The sequence below is a fragment of the Colletotrichum abscissum genome (genome assembly GCF_030869225.1).
Source record: "Colletotrichum abscissum strain IMI 504890 chromosome Unknown Scaffold_12.1, whole genome shotgun sequence".
In the NCBI taxonomy this organism is placed as follows: Eukaryota; Fungi; Ascomycota; class Sordariomycetes; order Glomerellales; family Glomerellaceae; genus Colletotrichum; species Colletotrichum abscissum.
Window position 1 is genome coordinate 575,846 of NW_026850010.1, and position 15,410 is coordinate 591,255.

Here is a 15,410-nt window from a genome sequence, read left to right on the forward strand (position 1 = left end):
AATCAATAAATCAGGCGGGCCTCGTATCCATAGAATCTATGACGATCGATCTGATAATGAGGAAAAACAGAGCTTACAACGATGATTCCAAAAGATAGTGTTCACTGGTAACGAAGGTGGTGAATGATCTACCGCTTGGAGCTGTTGTCGTTCAAAGAGTTGCATGAGAATCCCATCAATGTATCGCAACTGACAGTCCAAGGTGGAATTGGAAAGTCTGACAACATCTCGCCCTGTCTTGTGGGCGGTTCATCTTTGTGCCGTTGCGGGGAGGATTGAGCTGGACTCGGGACCGACCGCACACCCACGCCGGGAAATTGGCTGCGATGCAGGCCACTTGGCACCGTTCATATTCCGAATTTGAGGCTAGACGTTGATCGCGGACATCGTATCCAGGGTCTAGCATGCCACGGAAGGTAATGAGCAGCGAATGTATGCCCAGAATTCGAAAGCTAAGCCCCACTGGCGTCCTCACAACACCGACTGGGGTGCTGATAGGTTACCTTTCGAGATGTGCATCGCGGAGCATGGCAAGGCCGCGGCGACTGGCCTTTGAGATTTGTGCGACTGGCGACTACCTTTGACTCTTTGCACGTCTGGTAAGGTCATCGTGATGTGCGGCCGCGGTTTCTCGGGCGCATCCCAATTCGTGAGAATCAGAGAAGAAGATGGTGTTGCAGAGAGAACCCAACAGGCTGTCTCACATCAGTAAGACGAACGGATCGACTGAAGGGGCCAGCTGGGCCTATGGGGCCTTGAGGGTACCTTTGAAGCCGTTACTGGAAGCTGATGACGATGATGAAGGGGTGGGACTGATTGTGGTGTGGGTGGTGCGGGAGAGGAAGAGCCAAGGGGTTCTCGCAGCAAGGTTGCACACCAATTCAACTCCATCACGAAGAAGTGACGACCCAATTGCTTGTCCTGCCACTCGAATATTTGGGCAGAGGAGGAAAGAGGTGGGGGAAACACAGCAACAGTAACCTCCATTCCTCGCCCTTACCCAAGATCACCAGCTTCAACGCCGGAGATACCTATTGATGTTTTCCACTTCGTAGGTACTCCCCAGGCACTTTACCTCTTTTGGCGAGAGATAAGGCAAGCAGGCATGACTAAGCCTTCCTCCTTGGCAAGGTCCCGGCCGTAGTCCACAACTCCACGTATCCTTGGGTTGGTCTGGACTGACGTCCGTTCTTCTTTTTCCGCATTTTGTGCCATTTCCATCCTCCAGTCTCTGCATTCCCAACGTCTTCTCGTTGCCTCTCGTCCAATCAATCTCGAACACTGTCAGCACAACTATGGCCTGATTTAATGAGAAGACTTTGCTGCAAACCTCCTCGTCCGACTCCAAGATTGGAGCCTGGCCAAACATCGCCCCCGTCCAGCAGTCATGGCATTCTGCACGCCGTTGTCCACTCTTGTAAGTACGCGTCATTACAACTACAGCCAAAGATTGATTCACCTTTGCATAAGACGCTCATGCCTTGCTTCCCCGCTGCATGCAAATAGTTTGAATCGTTACCGACTGATTCATCTCCAGTTTGACGCTACTTTGCCTACACGTAATTACTACTAGTGGCCTGTTTTGCAGTCGTGCCTATGCTTGAAACTCGCCTGTATACGGGAGCGAGAATGGAAGTATCCAATTCAAACTAGTCAAGTCGAACTCCCATTGAATCAAAGGGAGGGGAGGGAAGGGGTGCGATCAGAAGTGAGATTCTATCACGAGGCCAACTCGAAAACTTCTCCCCGGGCTACGACCGACATGGGAGACGTTGACTCCACGTCTAAACTCTTCAAAGACCGAGCACCAAAGCAAGTGCCTTGTGTCTTGCTCGCCAATCCAAACTTGCCGTTGCCACAGGATGCTGTGCCATTGTCTCCCGCAGTCTGACAAGTGGACCGTCCGTATGCAGCTGATGTTTGGAGGTGCCTCTCTCTCCATACTTTACACAAGTCGAAGTCGATTATTGGTCCACAATATCAACTTGCCTGGACCTTGTACTACACCGACAGGATTTATGGCTGATGGAGCAAAACTCGAATTCTCTTGGCTTCAATGACGTTCAGAAATGTTCCATTCGCGTTCTGAAAGAAAAGAGAACATAGCGCTGAACTCTCTATTTCGTCAAAACGAATGCTGACTACTGTCTGAAGTCGAAGCGCTAAAGGAAACGAGGTAAGCACGAATCTAAGACCTCCATCACAGCCATGAAGCAACATGGTTTGAGGATGCGGGAGGCTGCTTCGCCAACAAGCATCTCCGGATCGACCTGTGGCCGGCCGTTTCCCCGTTGATGAGTGGGGGAGACGATTACTTTGACGCCAGACAAGGGGCCAGAAGGGTGGCTGCGTTTGGCGTCGGCAGTCTATCAGGAGATTTGAATCAACGACATGAAGCGCAACTACCAACCGTTCGCCAGTTTCTCTTCGAAATTGCCTATTTAGGTAACTCAGAAGCTTCTTCTCCAACTTCCATCCTAGCATTTCGAGGGACGAACGCCTCTCACAGAACAGCAAAGTTGCCGTTTCGCCCTTGATGGTTCGCACCATCACAGACCTTTTCAGAGCACCGACTCTTTTCCTGTCTCTGAGATTCTGGGCAGATTGCACTCGCCTGAATGGTCACCATTCTTTACATGTGAAATGTAGATATGCCTAGATCTCGCAGAGCTTTTCCTACGGCTGACACTTCATTTACTCCTTCCTAGACGGCTCATTCCCAAAAGGACCCCACTAATGTCGCCAAATTTATCTGTCACTGGATATTCCAGTTTGTCATCCACGACTTGAAACGGACTTCGATCAACACGTCCACTCCAAATTCAGTCGAGCGCTCGCAAATTCTTGCCCTGGTCTGAACAATTCGGCCGGCCACTCCCTCACCTATCGGAATCAGCTTCTGCAGCCTTTTTCAGTGTCTCCCCGCCACTCCCCGTCAACCGGTTGAAACCTCTTCCTATGAGAGTTCCTGCAGGATGAAGGCATCCAACGTGTTGGTCGATCAGCCCCTGAGGGGCCTAAACGGAGCTGGAAGTTCATGAAACGGGTTGACCACTGGCTTATTCCCACCCACGTGTTCTCGACAGTACTCTACCCATACCTCTCGTCTTAATTTGCCCCCGGAAAGGTAAGTACGTCTCCAAATCCCAAGAATTTGGTCGGAGAGCTGACCAGAAACAAGAGGCTGCAGCACCAAGAGGGGCTCAGAGTCAAAGAACCCTTGGGACTGCATGACAAGATGGCCTTCGAAGCACCACAGAGCTCGGTCCTTGAAAGCTAATTAACCCGTCTCCTGACCACGCCGCTGCCTCACGCCCATGCAGGTCAGAACTTCAATCCTCCCATCATCACTATCCGTGCTTCCTTGTCTTCCGGGAGATTGGTTTGACACGTCCATCAGTCAGCAAAAAGCACTGTTCTACAAGATGAACATAGGGTACAGCCAGTGCTTGTGCTTGTTCTCATCCGTTTTCATTTGTCACCAGCTTTTTCAGCCTCGGCACCTGCGTCAGGTTTTTGATCTCAAATCGTCCGAGACCTCGCCTCAAGACACGCGTACTCTACCAACTTCACTCAAGAGACTGGTACACAATACGCAGTCTTTCATCAGCCAGGTACTTTGTCAATGAGAGGGTTCCTAGCGCCCCCCTCCGGAAGCACGGCTTGCCATACCGGATTTATCATGCCTTCTTCTCAGCTGGACCTGCTCAAGATAGCTTCAGACCGAAACGTCACACGGGATGTTTTGTGTTTCCCTGGCTTGCTTCGACGTCGAATCTTGAACCTGCGTCGGGGAATTATTCGTCTTTCGATTCCTCTTTACCTGTCGTGGCGAAGTTTGTGTGGTGGCAATCGGCCAAGCCACTGGGGCTCAGTGTCCAACATCACAAGCCTTGCACTCTGAAGCTGCCCTCCCCACATCAGCCCTTTAGAAGCTGAAGTGAAGGGGGGGCAGTCAGAGAGGGATCTGATCAAGGCTCAAACGTCATTGGACGAGGCTGCGTTTATTCCCGCGCGTGAGCGCATAAGATAAGCCACGATTCCTCATGTCCTTCCTCGGACATCTCCAAACCGTCCGTGTTGTGAAGCATCATCTCGTCATGTCAGCCACAGATCACAAGCCTAGGAAGACACACTGAGATGGGAGTGGAGAAGCAGAGAGAGAGAGAGATAGATGCCCACTTGTCACCGTACACGCATCGGCACCAGGCACAAGGCACGAGTCGCCGCGACGCCAAAGATTGGTTGCATGGACGGAAGGGACGGGAAAGGTGCAGGAGAAATGAGAAGAAACGGCGCCAGTGACGTGGTGGACGAGCGGGTTGACGGACGGATGAAATCTTTTTGGTTCCGGGGTGAGAATGCGAGAGTCGAGGTGAGTCGAGGTGAGGATGAGGTGAGACAGAGAGAGAGAGAGAGAGTGTGTGTGTGTGTATGTGTGTGGTGTTGTAAGAGGAGGAGGAGCGGGAGAGGGGGTGCCTGCGGCGGCGGCGGGGTGGGGGAACGGGGAAAATCAATCGGCCAGTGCCGAGAGTTGTGTGTGTGTGTGTGTAAGTGTGTACGTGTAAGTGCGTGTGTGAGAGAGAAAGAGAGCATTTTTGGATAGCCCGGCAAGGCTAATGCAACCACTTCGACACTTTTCGCAGAGCGACACAGAAAGACTCATGCAACCACCTTGACTCTTTGCCTGACTAAAATGCACGTGGTATCAAGTCCCAAGAGTCTACCTACCCAGCCTCCTCCTTCTTCCCTCAGGTCGTCCTTGCCGCTGCTCCTACCACGATTTGCCCCCCCCCCCCCCCCACCCTTGTCTACCTTCGCATAGCCCTCGCATAGCGCACCCGCATGTCTTGTCAGACCATGGACGATTGCCTAGAGACTAGAGCCTCAGAGTCGAGTAAGAGACTAGAAGAATGCGTAACAGATTTGAGATTATGAGATTTGAGAATGCGTAAGAGAGTGAGAGTGAGAGAGAGAGAAGTCGGGTGGACCCCACTTTGCGTCTCGGATCCTGACATGAAATTCGATCGAGAGCTGGCCTTGCGTCAGATCTAGATGCCGCATTGGGAGTTGTCGATGTATGGCAAAGGGCCTTGGTGAGGCACGATGATGACATTTTGATGACACCCGACTTTTGCAATGATTGTGTAATTATTGGGATAATTCTGTCCGTGACAAGGAATCGTCTCCATTAGCTAACTACCTTACTGACTACTGACTAGATACTGACTTTTGCCGTCCGAAGATTAAAAAAAAAAAAAAAATCGTCGAAGCGCTGGACGGCGTGGTTCATGATGCTTCCCCTTCCGGATGAACTCCATAACAGATTCCGCTATGAGAAAATACATGGGGAAGAAAGCGAAACCCAAGCAGAATGACAAAGTTTACCTGAGAGGAAAGCTCGGTCGAACAAGGTTATCCAAAGATTTGTGTGTGTGGAATTGGTGAAGAAACAGGTGGATGACGATCTGACGGTACACGCGCGCAATCATCCCTTTTTTTGCCATTTGTTCCAGGTATCCGATCCCCTTCCTCTGCCTGCTGCCGTCCAATCCGAGGTTCTATCCGGTCTCCGCCGCCCCCTTCCCCTTCCCGATAGATGCGCCCAAAGTGAGTGAAAGTTGGCTTCCCCAGGGGGAAAGCAGTAAAAACGACAAGAGATGAACCAGAAAATTTACGCCTTCGTTGCGCCGTTCCTCGATAGAAAGAAACCAAAGCTGGTGAAATTCAGTAAAACGCCTGACAAGAATGTACAATAGTCGATTCCATAACTCTCAAAACTGGCTCTCTCTCTCTCTCTTCCCCACCGACCTATCACTCCCCCGTGTAAATAACGTGCCAAATCTTCCAAGAGAAGAAGGGTGAAAAAAGAAGTAGTGTATGCTCATATCGGTCGTGTCGAGTGAGCGCCGCTCATCCGTGGCAGCGCTCTTTGTGTGTATTCCAAATTTTTGTACTTTTCTCTTGCCTCCTCTGGTGTTTTTTTTTGGAGTTTGAGTTTGAGTTTGAGTTGCAAGGCCTTTGGTCCGAACTGTTGGGTCCCCTGACTAAGCATAACTCATGTCGCCCTTGCGATGGCTGACGACCTCGAGAGTCGTGCCAAGGTTGTGGCCGAGGTAGCCAATCATGGCCTTGCTGACTTCAGGATCCTCTGACAGATCAGCGCAGACCTCGCGGAACTGCGCGTAGACCTCCTCCAGCTTGCGAAGCTCGCGGTTGAGAATCTCGAGCTCGAGCCACCTGCCGTCCTCGCCGCCCAGCGTGTAGGCGCCGAGACTGACGCCGAGTCCGCCGCCGGGGCTGAGCTGGTTGACAGCGGGCACCATGCCGTTCTCAAAGTAGGTGTGCGTGGCGTTCTTGTAGAAGCTTGTGATCTTGCCAATGACTGTCGCCAGCAGCATCGCCGCCGTGTGGGTGCCGGAGCGGCTCATGCACCTATTGCAGGAGAGCATGGCGGCGCATCCCTCGACAGCCTTGCGGTTGAGAGAGAGGACGAGGTCGAATGGTGGTGCCTGGGGAGATGAGGCGTTGTGCAGGGCCTGGAGGGACTGCAAGAGAACTGTGAAGCAGGTGCAGGAACCTCCGCCTCCTGACGATGAAGACTTGTGTCGGACAGCTGGTCGCATGTTGGGTGTTGTTGAGGGGCTCGGGAAGTATGCGGCGGCGGCCATGTTGCTTGGATTCTGCATGGTAGTATACGCCATCATATCATGCTGCGTTGGGTCTCCCCACGGTGTCATGTGGGCTGCCATGGCCATGTCCATGGACTGAGAGCGGCCGTGATGGGTGGCCATATGTGCGGTAGACATTGTCATATCGGGATATGGAGCAGCTGAGAAATCTGTGGGTGGTGTCCAGGGCATGCCGCCTCCGTACATGTCTGCTGTCGGATCTTGGTGGTCTCTTGGGGTTGTGTCGTCGACGCCGAGCATGGCGAGCCCAGAAGAAATTGATGGATTTCTGCTCATGGCCCCCGAGTCCATACTTGTAGGCGTATGCCAGCCAGGCTCCATCTTGTACATGCCGGGATGTTGGCCGAACATGAGGTTCTTTTCGTCCATGATGGGAGATAGGTCGGTCATATCCATGTGGACAGTATTTGCGTGGCTTGGTGCGCTGTTATCTGACTTTGGCTTGCCGGCTCTGCTTGAGGGAGAGTAGCGACATTCGAGACCGCACGCGAGGCATCTGGAGCAGATGGGTCTTGCTTTGGAGCACTTGACCTTGGCCAAGAAGCACCCATCGCAAGAGGCCCGGAGTCGGGGTTGGCGAGGTTTGGAGGAAGAAGACATTGTTGATTAAGGTGAGTTTCCCGAGTTTGCTTGAGACTACTCTGTGAGAAGAAGGAGATGGGGTATCTTGATCTAACAAAGCTGTATAGGTCCAGAGAATGCAATGATGGTGGAGGGGCAAGCTACTATTAAAGAACTGGACAACGGCGGAAATTATTAGAGTTCTGTAGGTGGTGCAAGAAAGATGTCTGTGTGACAATCGAAGGCGAGTGGGTACAAGGCGAAGGAGGATTAGCAAGCTCTATTCAGGCTTCGCGTGAGAGTGCGATGAAGTGCGGGAAGAGCTCCGAGGGCCACGGATCGAGGTTTAGGGCGGCAGCGAGCGGAGTCTAGCCGACTAAGGTCGACAGCAACGTGGATGAGAGAAAAACGGGGTTACGAAACAGGAACGGAAACGGTCACGGCCATAACCCAGAGTCCAAGAGGGACGAGCATGGAGTGAGAGTCCGGGTGTTGCTGTAGGAAGGGATGAGAGAAGGAGCTTGTAAGAACAAGAAGCATGCGACGCGGATGAGAAGGAGCGGACGTTGAACAGTTAAAAAGCGAGGGCCTGATTTAGATATGCTATCCATTGGCGCATACACTGTACATAACCATGTACATTGGGGGCTGTGGCCTTGAAAGAGGGCGTGGACAAATTGGTTCAAAAGTTGACCGACCTTGCTCGACTTCTGATTACCCACCCTGGAGGGAGACAGGGAAGGCAGAGAGAGACACAATCATAAGAGGTGAGAGACTGGCTGAGCATAAGGTGCCCCCCAGCATGTACCCCGTACCTGTACGTATTATGGTTGCTAGTGTGAGTGTGAGAATGAGAGTAGACGGAGAGGCAGTCTGAGGGAAAAAGAAAACGGCCCATGTAAACGCCCATTTGGTACGTTGGACTCGTCCATTGGTGTGGACATGGGTTGGTTGGCTTACTCGCACGCAAAGACCCTTGGGCTTCAAGTGCAAATGGCATTGGATAAGTCTCTCCTGAGCAGGCCAGAGCTCGCTCGACCGCTTGGACAAAGTGAACTGACCGGGGAGGTTGAGTACTCGGCAGCTAGCCGGCAGCGAGGTGCAGAGCGAAAGACAACAGAAAGAACCAAAACAGACCAATTCGAAGCATAGGCTTGAACGGTTTGGGCCTGATAAAGCCTTGTCTGGGCATGCAGACAACGTAGGTGGCACCCCTTTGGGCCGATGTGGGAAGAGAGGGGAGCAGCTACCGAAGCCATTCAGATGGATATTCTACCTACCTGGCTGGTGATAGACGTTGGACGTTGCCACTTCTAGCTTCCCCAGCTTCCCCACGGAACTCTGGAGACAACGCAAGTGCTGCCGGCAATCACCCATATGGAGTTCCCCATAATGAGACCCTGATTTCTTTACTTCAAGGGTTGAGTGGACGGATGATGGGGGGGCACCATGACCATCCATCCACTTGGTGGGCAGACAACTAGGAAAATCAAAAGGCAGAAAGCAGGGTGGGTTGAAGGAGACGGCATCTGTTGGTTTGTGCTGAAAAGCATATCCCAGAAACTGCGCTGTGCTCCGGTGTCGTGTTGTGAAGGCTGATGCTGATGAGGGTCATGATGGTTGCCATGATGGTGGTGGTGTGTGCTGAATCTAGAGCTTGGTGAGCTTGAGCTGGGGCCTGGTCAAGGACAGGATACCCTGCCCTCGGATAAGGCAAAGAGGTGGGACGGTAGTAAACGGTTCGTTCCAAGTTGGCGTGGTAAAAAGCAAAATGGTCAGAAACAGCGACTGGGACAAGGAAGTGGGAGCAGAGGGTGATGACGCGGGCTACCTTTACTGTGGATTATGCTCAGCATGCCATGTCCACACACGGTTTTCTAACTTGGTATGGATACAGTGAGTCTTCCAAGTGCCTTGTGGAAGGTGAAGCTCCGCAAGCACGGAAGATAGAACGGTACGGTAAGATTCTACAGCGAGGCAAAGCAAGGCGAGGCAAGGTGAGGTGAGGTAAGGCAGGGCAAGGCCAGAAGGGTCCAGGCGTATCTGTGGGCAGTAAGGTATCCGATCAGCTCGATCAGACCCAGGTCCGAACCAAGCTGGTAGAGTGGACAGTGGAACTGAGATAGGAACAAGAAGCCATGTGCAGGGATCAGGATAGGCCGTAGGTTAGGGGTGGACGTTGCTTCGGGGAGAAGAATCGAAGGCTCAAGAAGACGGGACTGTACCTTGATCAACAAAAGAGGGACGAGATACTTTCCTTTGGGCCTCTCCGTAGGGGAGTATGCCGGGCAACCGACGGCAGGCGGATGTGCTCGCACGCTGGGGCTGATTGGCTCGGCCGGTTGGAACAGACCAGGCATTGGTCCGAGGACGAATGTGTGTGCGAGGACGACGAAGAAGAAGGGCGAGCGGGAGGACGAGCTTGGAAAGACGATGGACAAGGGGGAACTCGGTAGCGAGGGACGGACTGCAAAGTTGAAAGACACGGTTGACACGGGGGCCGCGGGTACGGGCGAGAGGTGATGATGTCGGGGAGTTGGAGGTGAAGGTGGAGAGGCGGAAAAGAAGCTAAGAGCAATCCATGTCTTTGGGGTAAAAAAAAAAAAAAACATAGTTAAGAAACAGAGGAACGAACGAAGAGCGAAGGGCAATTGAGGTGAAGTGGCATGTCAGAGTCAGATTCGGATGTGTGAAGTCCCAGACTCCCAGTGGAGGTGAGAGAGGGTGAGGTGGAAAAAGACAAAGTACCTTTTCCAAGAGGGCGAATGGGGTGATGGGAAAGTCAACCGCGCCCAGAAGGGGGGGCCTTGCCGCCTTGGGGCCTTGCCTGGGCAAAAAGATGACAACAGCGAACGGTACCTCGGGCGACGGTAGATGATTGGACGTGGGCCTGTGGGCTTAGGTAAGATGACGGTTCCAACATGTACCTCGTTCCAAGTACCGTTTCTCTGTGCCTTTCTCTTTCTCTCACTCTTTCTCTCACACTCTCTCTCCATGTGCCTTATTACCCTCGCCATGACAGGCCGTCCGTGAATTCTCTTTTGAGAGGCACGTATCAGGTCGCTTACCTTCCTTACCTCACGGTAATAAGTTATCCCTACCTTACGGATGTTTGTTCTTCATCAATCGTTGTCTTTGTGATGATACCCACATACCTGATGACCTTGGTACGGAACAATGAATGTGTAACGTGAGGAAAAGGAAGAGGCGGCCAACCGATAAGACCCAGAAACATGTCCGCTTCACCTTGCTCAAGGTGCTCAGCTGGTATTCTTCGGCGCCTTGTTTCGAGGAAATCTCTCCGTGTCTACCATTCTCCATGGCCATGTGACTCGACTACGAGGTCCTCCTCCCCCTCCTCCTCCTCCTCCTCCTACCCGTCTCTCATTGTTTCGTGGGATCACCGTAATTCTGCAGCTTTTTCAGCTGCAATGTGCCCTCATTAAGTCGCCGATAGCGTCTTCATATTGGCCCACACTTCCTCTAAATGTGCCACTCACTCATGCCTCATGCCTCATGCAGCATCGCGATATCTCGCTTGCCTTAGAGCTTCCACTGCCTCTGCCTTGGTCAGTGGTCTACCTTGCCTTAGGTTAGGTGGTCCAGGTTGCTGTTCGCTGCCTCTCAAGTCTTCTTCACAACTTCCCATCCATACCTAAGGTACCTCGCACTCGTCCCCAGTTCTCCAAAAAGGCGAGGGTAAAGATAGGGTGGGGCCACGAGCCTAACCATGCACGACACGAGCAGGGGGGAACGAAGACCCCTGCAATTCCAGAGACAGGGGGTCCCTGAGTAAACGGTGCGGATGGGGTGAGATCTCCCCCCCTCGCCCTTGCCCCCCTGCCTCCTTTCACCGAGTACGTATCTTGCCTCCTCCTGCGGGAAGAAGCTTGGACCTCACACAGAGAGGCACGTAACCAGCAATTGGGCGGCTTCCGTGGTGTGTGTTCAAGGTTTCCCTTCCCTGCCTTTGCCTCTCCCTTCCAAATATTCGTCTCTTGCTAATACCTGACCGAGACTTGCTCACCTTGCTTACACTGATTTGATTTAGTCTTTGATTTCAGATACATGGATATACGAACTGCCTTGATTGTATGGAATCTTGGAGCACAATCTACAACACGCCAACGCTCTCGACATGACTCCATGGAACATTGCGTGATATGCAAACTTCAGACACTGTGCTGATAGCCATACGTAGTCCTGGCAAGACGGTACCCGAATATGCTGCCAGTGTCCAATGTAAGCAACATGCACGCTTCTTACTCTTGATGCACATGTATCCAATGTGCATGTGGTCTCCTTGACTGCGGATCAGAGACTAGAGTACCTAGGAACAGCCGCCAGATGCTATTTCCTTTTCTTTCCCGTCTCCGTGACAGGCAAAATAAAGTACGACTGACTCCTGCAAAGCCACGGGTTGCGGACAAAGCGTTTGTTTCCTGTCTTGTGTCTCGCTCCAGATTCAGATTCGGATTCAGATCCAAAACCATGACAACTTGTCACCCGGTTCCAACATACAACGTCCTCATGTTCCCAGGCATAACATTTTGTGTATAAGATGCACGATTGTGTGCATAGACTGCTTTCTCCAGTTGACTAGCAAGCTATGTACGTACTCGGACAAATACGAGGCCCATGGAGAGACATCGCAGGGTAGGTTGGCTAGCAACGGTCCCATTCGTGTTGGACGCAAAGTACCGGAACATCGGCCGAGATAAAGCAAAGACTTCGAAGCTCCGGATAGCAGATATGATCAGAGACGAGGAGCTCGCCCACCAAGTGGCGTCCACGCTTGGCGAACTGCCAATCTTACGGCCCGTTATCGTGATTCAGATTTCTTCGTATCCTATGAGCTTCTTGCAAAAAGAGTTTGGTTGAATGCCCTCTTCTCCGCTTTCCGACCTGAAGTGTGCTCGTCATCCATCTACGACTCTTTCTTTCTCAAACCTCGTCTTATTCATAACAGCTGTGGCCGTTGTGGTCCGAAGGTCCGAAGCCACTTGAAGCCAAGGCGCATCGTGTTTCCACGTTCTGCTTTCCTCTTTGAGACTATGTTCCTAAGTTTTCCCATCACCCCTAGACCCTCTGGGCAGGTTTCTTCATGGCGCTATCCCGCTTGCCTCCCAACATGATTCGGATGAGGCAGCGATTCAGAACTACTGCTGCTTCGACAGCATTGATGGCTGTCCCCCTCCTGTCAGCCAAGGTGGCTGAAGTGTCGCCGAGCAGAGGCCGCCTTCGCCGCCGCGCCCAGGGCGCCGCAGAGTTCCCAGCGTCTCACCACGACGATTGACGGGAACACGCAATTCCCGCAGTTCCTGAGACGAACAGGAGGAGACAAACGACACGTTGACGTCTGCCGAAACTCTCGCAGCGTACTGCATCAGTCAAACTGCTGGCCAGTGGCCCGGGGCTCCCGCACAGAGCTCAGAGCACCTCAGCTATCTTACCTTTACCTTGCCTTACCTTATCCGCGGAAATGATAAGGTACGGACAAGGGAGGTCCCAGCCCCCCGAGAGCCGCTTCTAGACTCTGGTGTGACAGAAGTTATGAGGTGAGTTTGCCGATTTCTAGTCTTATTCTATGGTGGTCAAAGTGGCCTTGGTATCCTGGGAAAGCATCGACGACGCAGGTTCGAGTCAGAATCGGATCCTTTGGAGACGGATTGAATTGCGTGGCCAAGTCGGAGGCAAAGGAAGCAAGGAAGCGGAGCATCCCAGTATCTACCTACGTTACACATATGTAAGAATCGCTCTTACCCCAGCATGAATTTGGGACCCAAGGCATGCATGGTGGTTCTTTCTAGCTGATCTCAGGATATGCACAGCACAGAGCTGATGTCTTGAGCACATGTCGAGCTGCCTGAAGGAGGGTGAAAAAATAGAAGCTCACTTTAGTGAGATGTAGCATGTGAGGTAGCTTCTCTCAATGGTAAAAGGTAAGATCATGTACAAGTTACTTTACCGCGATGGGGGTTGCCTTAGGAATCACCCCAGCTGCACAGAGAAAATGGCCGAGACCCACTTGACACGGCACGGAAGCGCACCGCGGCCGTGGGAAAAGACGGAGCACAAGGAAGGAGGCGGGGCGATGGGGACGGCAGGAACGGCAGGGAACACCACACGACGGGCGGCTATGCTTTCCGTCCCCTCAAATGGACTGGACTTGCCTTACTGCGTACCTAAGGAGGAAGAGTCCTGGGGATTGACCCACTTCTTCCAGCTCAGGGCAGGCGCGGGCAGACAACCTGCCCTAAGGTGACCAGGCACCCCGACGGCAGGCACGTCCTCCATTCTGTCCCCATCACGCTCGTGGCTCGCTCACCTCTGTGCCTTCCTCGTGTAAATTTTCCTGAAGACCAAGGCAGTCGCTACCTTACCGTAACTTTTTCTTCTTTCTTGGTCGATTCCATTTCCGGTAAGGTGCGCTCGCGCAAGGTCTCCCTTTGCGCTCCTTTGGCTCCTTCCACGTCCCTTGCCGTTGGGACTGAGGTTGCCTTTTCCTTACTCTCCCGTCACACCCGGACCATGCTCCGACACGACGGCACTGCAACCTGACATCGTAAATCAACCTACCCTCGATCGACTCGGCATTCTTTGGCTCCCATCAATGCTGCTCCAACATCGTCTGTGGTTCTTCCCCCCGATTTCTAGAATCCCATGTTTCGAAACACAAACTGCTGCCGTCGTCCCAGGAACTGCACCATCCTGTACCCGTGCAACCCGCAGCAACACGCTCCTCTCATCGCCTCCCGGAACCACCATCAATCACCATCAGTGCCATCCATTGGCAAACACCAACGGCTTCACCATCGATAGCATTGCCTCCTCCATCATCAGCACGAGCATCAGCTTCAGCCTGCTTTGCATTGCACCGCACGGCATCCCACCTCCCTCAGCTTCTGCCTACGCCTGCACCCAGACGCACAGAGCCAAACTCACGGCCGCTTCACCTGCCAAGTACTCCTCCCAGCGCCTCCGACGAGGATTACGTGCCAACTGCTTAGCTGCAACCTCCTCCTCCTCTTCCGCCCTGTACTTTCGTTTTTGCAGCTGTCAGGATCTCATGCTGCGTCAAGCCAGCCAAATGGCTACTTACGCAACCTCTTCGACCTAATGCACAATCTCGAGGCCCCTGTCTTTCCTCGGACCTCCGTTGGGAATCTTGGTTCGCTCGTCGACCTAGTCCACCACTCATTGGACGCCTGTCGTCTTGAATACTCATGACCAACTGAAGCAGGCGGTTCACTGCCAAGGTTGTTGCAGTAACGCCCAAAACCCAAGGCCACAGCACACCAAGGCCCACATTCGGATGCCGGATCGACGATACCCATGTGCCGAGATATCTCTTCATGTCTCCGACCAAGACGATAACTCCACCATTGTTCGAGACAGTGAGACACACTACCCTCAACAGCCTGTTTGATCTTACTGTACCAGACCAAAGCTCAACCGTCAATCGCTAATCGCCAATCGAAAGACCCGGTGTCTAAGACGAACAAATGAGTGCGAAGACAGCAACAATACCCGAGACCTCGACACCGTTGATCTCTCATCGCACTTCCCTGCTATTTGCAAGCCGCGTCTGCAGACCCCGTGCGACGTCACAATGCCACAGCAGCCATTAGGACCCAGAACGGCAATAGCTCGCCAACGGGCGGCCGATTGCGTCGATCGTTCAGCCAGCATACTGTCGCCATACCCCAGGACTGAGTAACGCCACTTCAGTTCTTCAATGGCACAAAATATGACAAAGTACAGAACATACTTCCCATTCCGTAAAGCCTCGAGTTTGGTGGCCGTGCACCTGGACTGGACGGCTTGCATGCCAAATGATGTCGGGAGTTGACACCACCGAAGACAGGACGCAGAAAATAGCAAAGCAGTGGCCAAACTCGCTTGTCTAGCTTTTTTCCTCAATCAAGCCATTCCTTTTCTCCCTCTACTTAGGGAGTCGTCGGAGAATTGGGGCAAGTGAGGCTGAAGATGACAGCGGTCCGGCATCTACATACGGCGACGATCGCCCTCAATAGTGTCTTGTGCCATTGCCCCGCGGATATCTCCCGAGAAGCGAGACAGCCAGTAAACCCGGCAAATCTTATATGATGACATCCCTGTCCTTATGAAAGCGCGTTGTCCTTCACCGTTCCTTAC

General features: G+C 52.7%; 3 protein-coding genes across 3 annotated transcripts; 1 reads left to right on the forward strand and 2 right to left on the reverse strand.

The window, feature by feature from the left end:
* Positions 1-6,047: 6,047 nt before the first annotated feature.
* On the reverse strand, positions 6,048-7,292 carry CABS01_05945 (uncharacterized protein; the record flags this gene model as incomplete). The annotated part of the gene is made up of 1 exon (XM_060539313.1): positions 6,048-7,292. The coding sequence occupies one exon, from the start codon at positions 7,290-7,292 to the stop codon at positions 6,048-6,050; it is 1,245 nt and encodes a 414-aa protein (XP_060404708.1).
* Positions 7,293-9,220: 1,928 nt separating this feature from the next.
* Positions 9,221-10,488, reverse strand: CABS01_05946 (uncharacterized protein; the record flags this gene model as incomplete). The annotated part of the gene is made up of 3 exons (XM_060539314.1): positions 9,221-9,838; positions 10,331-10,370; positions 10,409-10,488. 3 exons carry the CDS (start codon positions 10,486-10,488, stop codon positions 9,221-9,223), a joined length of 738 nt encoding a protein of 245 aa, XP_060404709.1.
* A 3,378-nt stretch (positions 10,489-13,866) lies between these two features.
* CABS01_05947 (uncharacterized protein) lies at positions 13,867-14,373 on the forward strand (the record flags this gene model as incomplete). Its single annotated transcript, XM_060539315.1, has 1 exon — positions 13,867-14,373. The coding sequence occupies one exon, from the start codon at positions 13,867-13,869 to the stop codon at positions 14,371-14,373; it is 507 nt and encodes a 168-aa protein (XP_060404710.1).
* Positions 14,374-15,410: the final 1,037 nt, after the last annotated feature.